This window comes from Photinus pyralis, unplaced genomic scaffold (assembly GCF_008802855.1).
Source record: "Photinus pyralis isolate 1611_PpyrPB1 unplaced genomic scaffold, Ppyr1.3 Ppyr1.4_LG10, whole genome shotgun sequence".
In the NCBI taxonomy this organism is placed as follows: Eukaryota; Metazoa; Arthropoda; class Insecta; order Coleoptera; family Lampyridae; genus Photinus; species Photinus pyralis.
This window is the reverse complement of record NW_022170250.1, coordinates 14,442,569-14,450,025: the sequence shown is the minus strand read 5'-3', so window position 1 is coordinate 14,450,025 and position 7,457 is coordinate 14,442,569. Positions and strand designations below refer to the sequence as shown.

Here is a 7,457-nt window from a genome sequence, read left to right as displayed (position 1 = left end):
GAGCTAAAATCTAATACTTTTTTCCCTTGTTCATTTGCTATCTCTACTTAAATGATAGTTATTTCGATACAGATTTTCATTACGATACAAGTTTACGACCAATAGGAATGCAGCATCACGGGAACACGACGCATAATTTATGAAAATCAAAGTTGCCAACAACGACAGATCTAAAATTTATTAGTTTTGACAACTGCTGGGCATAGCGAATTTGTGGTGCGTTTTCTTATGAATTAATCATAAGATTCCAATCGGCGGTGATCTTGAATAAATTTGACAGTGACACTCCGCGGGAACGCGTTACCATGACTGCGCATTGCGCATGCTTTGAGCTCGCAAACTTCGCTACCTACACACAATAAAAATCTAAAATTTTGGACCGCTTTTGAAGCCATCGTAGCATCACCTCTTTATAGATCATCATACATCATAGTCGTAGAAAAAATAGTGTATGAAACTCGCATTTAATGGCTATTGAGACACTCGTATTCATTACGAAACTCGCCAAGGCTCATTTCGTAATTCTCATACTTCATTAAATGCTCATTGCATAATATACTAATTCACTTAGTGTTGATTGTCAAACAAATGCCGTAAGGGTTTTTCTTCTCATAGCTACACGACAGCTATTCAGCCGCTAACATTTTATTTATTCTTTTATTTCTATATTTACTAACTTAAAAAGGTCTTTTGCATTCGAAATCATTTATTAACGAGCGATTCAGCTCGTTCATGATTTTGTACTTTCTGTGCGTCCGTCCGTGGTCCGTGGTCCATGGTAACTCGCGTACGGTTTTGAATTTTTCCTTAAAAAGTTTCGGCAACCTTACCAGCAACTTTTGACATTTCTGGGAAGTTATTGTTGCCACTCTTGCTCTCTCCATAAGTATTTTTTCGAGGTTGGGCTGATTCCATAATAATTTTATAGGATTCAAATCTTAGTGACTGAGAAGACCACGTCATGATTTTCAGCAAACACAAAATTAACCGTTGGTGAAACAAATAAGCTGAAAGAAAAATAGGCGCTCAAGGCCAGAAAAAACACAAATAAAACAAAGTTTAATTACCTTAAAGTGTTCCTAATCTAAAATCCTCGGTCGTACCTGGGATTTTCAACAAACAGGCGCACTAACACAAAACACCAGGTGATATTGTTTCGAAACTTTACTTGCATCTCGATTTAGACGACACTGAGTTCGTTGTTATTACTGATGTAAAATGTATCTCTTTGATAATAGAAAAACTCCCTTTAACGGGTACTAGGCAACAACGCTTTCTTCACAATCTTCACTTTCTTCTATAACAAGAATTTTGCGATGATAAAGAGTGACTGTCGTTCCAACTGACAAGACGAACTGTTTTGCAATAGGTAATACGGTTAAATAACAGCGAAAGCGAAAATCACCAAAACAAAAGCGACTATGTTTTAGCTTCGGTTTTAGCGTCTACCAAAACAAACAAGCAACGATTAACGTCTGCCACTTCCATTTAAAACCTTAGATCAGGTCAGGAACAACATGTCATTTAAGTAACATCGTTTTTTATGAGTTTTGTGCTTAAATTGAGAGGAAATACACAAAAACAACGTAAAATCATGGTGAATTGTGCAGATTGTGGATGCAAAAGCCGGAGTGAGAAGGAGGAGCCGGGAATTTCATTTCAGGCGTAAATATTGAAAATGTGCCTAATGCCGTTACCACGTATTTTCCTATTTTCATCATAAAGCTTTTTCTTTGAATATTCTTCGTTTAATATGTTAAAATTCATACCTTAATGAATGACTATACACAATTTCGTACAACAGAACCAATCCCATGCGTTCAAATTTTGATAACAATCGTCTTCAAGGACGGAATTAAGCAATAAACTCCATAGGCGTAGTAATTAGCACACCGCGTTTTTCAAAGAGAAAATTGGTACGGAAACGGATACGGATTCTTATTTTATCACAATCTTTAGCTGGAGGGACAGTTAGTTTTAAAGGCATTCCCGAAAAAAGATAAGAGGAAGTTTCGTTTATACCCGTGTCTGATTAATAAATAGCGCAACGCACGAATTCATTCGTTTGTTCAACGTGTTTTATTATCTCTCTCTCTATCTAACCGAAACATGAGCAAAAAAATTTGCTGTGACTAGCACAGATAACAATTGGTTCAACCGTTTAGCCGGCGCACAATTGGAAAGAAACGAGTAACAGCTTTAAAAGTAGTTTGTTTTTTAGGTACTTCTTCCATTATTCGCATTTACGGATGCTACGCCACTGGCCAATCTCATTATGTGGCAGGTGGTAACACTATCGCTTGCGAATTATGCGTCCATCTTCTTTCCTTATCTAAGCTTAAAACTATTTCCCTTTCTTTTCAACGTCCGCCACCACTTTCATATCAAATTAATGATCGTTGAATGATAAACTGCACGTTTGAATCTAATTAGCTTACGCCGCGATAACAAAGCTTCTTATATAACACCGAGTATAACACCGAAAATAAACTTTTACAAATCTTACGAAATTATTTCCAAAAGTTAAAATTTAGTCTTTTAACACGTGATAAAATTGAACCAATAAATAAAATACAAGGTGATTATTTAAGCAAAATTATAACAACTAATAATTCTGATACAAATCAAAATTTGACCTAGAAATCGAATGGTATGATCGAAATTCCGCCTAATCTCCTAATTAATGTTTGTGAGATTGTCATTCAACAAGGACAACTAAAACCAACTCTTTGTGAAGTGTGGGATATTTGGAGTGGCCATTGTTCAAACTATAGACATGCAGCATAATGTTTAATGCTTGTTTTTTTTATGTTATGCGTTTCAAATATTAACTGGACAACAGTTAACGTATATTTACGAGGTTGTTGCGTTGGTGACTCGTCATAGTGGCGAGTGATCCAGTGGTGAGTCGGCTAAAACGGTCCCGCCCATTCGGAATCTCATCTATTTCTTTGCAGAGTACCCAGAAGCGTCTCAGAATTCTTCATAAAATAGCGTAATATCGCAGGTTTATTTTCCGTCGTGTAAGATGGACGCAATTGAATGAATATTTGCGTAGATTCTGTGGCTGTAAGACCAGATGTGCTTATATTAGTAAAATTAAGAGGTAGTGATAATAACTGAAAAGGATAGATATGTAAATACCAGTACCGAACACTGAATACGTTAAATTAATGGAAAGTGTTTTCATCAATCTCACTCATCTGTCACGAACCTTTCTAAATTTGTCTCTGAACGCATCAATTGCAAATGGGAAAGGCAATGCTTTTACTAAAATCATTTTTGTGGATTGCGCTAAAAGGTCTCTATGTTTAGGAAATTAATGTATCATTGTTATTGTTATTTCGAAAAATGCATTACATGTACGATCGAACTTTAAAGGAAAAAAACCATAGATATTGCAAAATGAAGAATTGATAAGTGCGGGCGATTACTTACTATTTAAATTACAAAAAATACAAGGTACCTAGGTACCGAGACAAGAAGTGGTAAACGAAGGCAGATATCACCCTAATATTGCTTTGATTGCCAAGAAGCGACGCGATCTGAACCTAAAGAGGGAATCTGAAACTTAAAATTCAATCATCTATCTTGCATCATCCGAATTTTTAAACTACAGGAACTAACTGAATAAATTTTATTTTGGAAAAAGTTTAAACCAGGGTAAACTAATACAAATCGACGAAATGATTATTAAAATAAGTATGACTTTCTAATATAAAAGTGTTCTGAGAACTACTGTATATAGGGCTAGTAAAATGCTCACCAGGAGAGTCTGCCGGTCACAGAATGCTTGATAACGGTCTACAATCATAATCGTACCATACTCTCCTGGCGAGCATAATACATGAAGGCACAACAGGTTTGGGGAATCTAACGGAACTAAGCAGAACTTCGCTCAAATATTGATTTACTACCAAACAAATACTTATATTTCCAAACACAATATCATTAGTGAGTACTTGAGCCATAAATTAAATTTTCATTTTATTTTACCTTTAAATTCCGCGCATTCGGAGGGAGATGTAAGCAAATTATTAGAAATCAATATAGGGTAGGTAGTTCAGACTCCAGATAATGATGAAAAAAATTAAATATATATAGATGGGAACAAGTCCCGCGATTCTCATCTAAACGTGCTTTCTTCTACAACTGTAAAAAAAACTTGAAATTTTTTTATGAATTCCGAATTCCTAGATTTTTAAACGCCTAATTAACTAACATTGCTTTTATAGCAGTGCGCGAAAACGCCACGTCAACCGTGAAGTATTGTACGCACTGACAAAGTTGTACCTAAACAACAAATTAATCCGCTTATCTGTAGAAAAAATCTCTGATCGTTTCGCCCTACCGAACTTTACGATCCACAGAAACAACATCATGTAATCATCAAACATCATGTAATGGCCACTACACCGTTGCAGATGTTAGGTTAGGCCCAGATTTCAATTCAAATGGCAAACAACAGCCCACTCAGATTGATTTCCGTCCACCTACGACCAGGACGTACATTTCCCTAAGCACAGACCTCCACAGTACTAGGTGGCGACTCACGGATTCGGAACAACCTTTCACAACAGCTTACGGTCCGTCACTGAACGTGAACAGAATCATTAAAAGCCTCATTTAGCCGATCTTTCACTCAGCGAACCCACCTGTTATAGTCCAGGGAATAGAGGGTTTTAACTTGCAAAATCAGAAGTAGTTCCGATTTCTTTTGCATGTCAGAGACAGTCATCTGATCGTTAAGAATCTAAGTTTTCGACCTCCCACCCCTTGTGCTTCCCCCGTACCACCCCCAAAACCCCTGAAATTTGGTTGGTTTTTTAGTTTTTCAATCATATCTTTTTGATGGTTTACTTTAGAAAAAAATATTGTTATCAGAAATTGTAGACCATAACATTCTACGTAACTTATTGATATACACTGCTTTTTTGTGAAATGTTTATTAAAAAAGATATAGAGCTTGAGAGTTGGTTATATTTTTAAGAATTCTGAAATTTCTACGTAGATGTTTTAACCAAATTTTATACTTTATCTCTATAATTAATTGAGATTGTAGCAGTTTCTAATATACGTTTGAATAGAAATTTCATAATTCTTAAAAATATAACCAACTCTCAAGCTCTATATCTTTTTTAATAAACATTTCACAAAAAAGTTGTGTATATCAAAGTTGTGTATAATTTTCTACTCTATAATTTGTAATAACAATATTTTTTTGTAAAGTGAACCTATAAAAAGATATGATTGAAAAACTAAAAACCAACCAAATTTCTTTGGTTTTAAATGTGGTACAGGGGAAGCACAAGGGGTGGGAGGTCGAAAACTTAGATTCTTAACCACCGCATATTCTTCCATGACATGCAAAAAAAATTGGAACTACTTCTCGTTTTGCAGGAAATGGTCCATTTTCAGTCTCTATTTCCCAGACTATTATGGAAACTAGGGCAGACAACCACACTAGACATCTTCCTAACGAAGAACATGAATAGGCAGATCACGGTATCTTTAGCTCCTCACTACTTGACCTCTGACCATCTGGCAATCACAACAATAATACTACATAGCATGCTTACCTTAAGTGGAATACAAATTGGAACTCATTTTCTAAAAACATAAGTCGCACTGGACCAATACCGATAATAATTCAGTCAGTCCAAGGGATCGGAGCGGCAATAAAAAATGTACATGGATATTCAGCACGCCTACGCGCCTTCCACCACTTATATAAGCACACCACAGAAAAAAAACCAACAATCAAGGCTCTGATCAGAGCTAAGAATAGGGCACTTAGAAGGACCAGAACGACGCAAGCCCCCGATGACCGGAAAGAAGCCAGTTGACTTCAGCAACTGGTTAAAAAGGAGCTTAACAAATTCAGGAAATGAAAATGCAATGTCAAAATCGATAGCATCGATAGCATGGCATGACACAAGAAGTAATGAAGAACGACCCAAACAGTGTGTCACGAATGAAGGACGCAATTTGAGTGACGTATTGTTTAGAACAGTTTAATAATGCATATTCTTAAATGACATTGTGTGTTCTTGGTTAATAAAAGGTAAAACTTTCTACCATAGTTTCGATTTGTATGGGCTTCCCTATTAGGGGAACTCCATTCTCCACCCTGTATTATAGGTTGTTAATCTCGGATCTTGGACTAAATTTTACTTTTAAGCGACGACTTGACATAAATCAAACACTGAAGCTAGTATTTTTTTATTTTCTACGAATGTTTTAAAGAACGAGTGGTAATAAACTAATGTTTTGAAATTTTTTTTGGTAGTCTCTTTAATGGCTTTTAATCACATCACGAATGCACCTCGTTACACTGAGAGGAGTCATTATGCCACCACGCGCAGTGTTTTGACAAATGTTCACACTGTTCTTAAAGATGTTATCTCCTCTAAGTTGAAGATCTATAAAGTCGTCACAGTCACGTAAGATTGTCCATTTCCATGATTTGATGTTCTTCAGGTTATCGTATAAAATGTCTCCTTCTGCTGACGTTAAATTGAACGCCTCCCAAGTGCATTTAAGGTATTCCCCGAAAATTGGAAGTTGTGAATTACTAAGATAATAGCTTAAAATAGTATCTGCTGCTAAAGTTCCCGCACATTTTTGCTCTTCCATATTTAGCACGTTAACGCAAAGGGACTCGGTCTACAAAAATTCATCATGAAGTGAAAAAAGTTATGCAGATTTACTTACCTTATGGAGATAGACTAATAACGTAACAAGTGCAAAGCTTATAGTGTTCATGTTCAGTAGAATGTTCTTTAGGTAAGGCAGGTTCACTATCTTAACAACAAATACGTCTATTTCTTTTATACTCCACATTTTACAAAAATTATCACCGCGATTAGCAGTATACTCGTATCAACATTATTATTACAAATTATCAATATCTTCAAGTACGTGATGAGAGGTTTTGCAATACGCAATCTGAAGATCACCTAACGTACGTCGTTTGCAATTAAAGGATGAGATGAGTTCTAAATACACCATATGTGACACATTCTTACTTTTCCGTTACTCTTACCATATTGGTCTATGCTCTTACCCATATCCAGATTACCATCCTAGAATTTGATCATAGAACCAAAAAGAGGTACAACCGAACTTATAAGAACCTACAGAACACGTTCACATTGATATTCATGTAGAAGTAGATATTATATAGGGATTTCCCAAGAATGCTATATAATAAGACTGCTCGACCACGGAATTTTTTCGCCGCGTGTTGTGACGTCACTGGCGGACCCAGACGCACCGCATGCTTTGATTTTTTGATTTGTGCACCACTTTAATTTGTATTTTATATTATGTTAATTCTAAGAGCTCGATCAAATCTCGGCCAAATTTCAAAACATTGAGAGCGCAGATTACGAGATTTTTATTATAAACATTTTAACACAAAAGCTCCACAATGAAATGTCTGTTATAATTTTGGA

At 35.9% G+C, this 7,457-nt stretch overlaps 1 protein-coding gene across 1 annotated transcript; it reads right to left on the bottom strand.

The window, feature by feature from the left end:
• Nucleotides 1-6,206: 6,206 nt before the first annotated feature.
• LOC116162345 lies at nt 6,207-6,986 on the bottom strand. The gene is made up of 2 exons (XM_031475961.1): nt 6,715-6,986; nt 6,207-6,666 (listed from the first exon to the last, which is right to left on the bottom strand). The coding sequence occupies exons 1-2, from the start codon at nt 6,841-6,843 to the stop codon at nt 6,295-6,297; spliced, it is 501 nt and encodes a 166-aa protein (XP_031331821.1). The 5' UTR covers nt 6,844-6,986; the 3' UTR covers nt 6,207-6,294.
• Between the last annotated feature and the right edge of the window lie 471 nt (nt 6,987-7,457).

Bases quoted from the DNA above. Each gene is read 5' to 3' on its own strand.
- LOC116162345 (XM_031475961.1), bottom strand. From the start codon at position 6,843: ATGTGGAGTATAAAAGAAATAGACGTATTTGTTGTTAAGATAGTGAAC. The intron at 6,667-6,714 runs GTAAGTAAATCT...GAATTTTTGTAG, and splicing joins TATTAGTCTATCTCCATAAG to ACCGAGTCCCTTTGCGTTAA.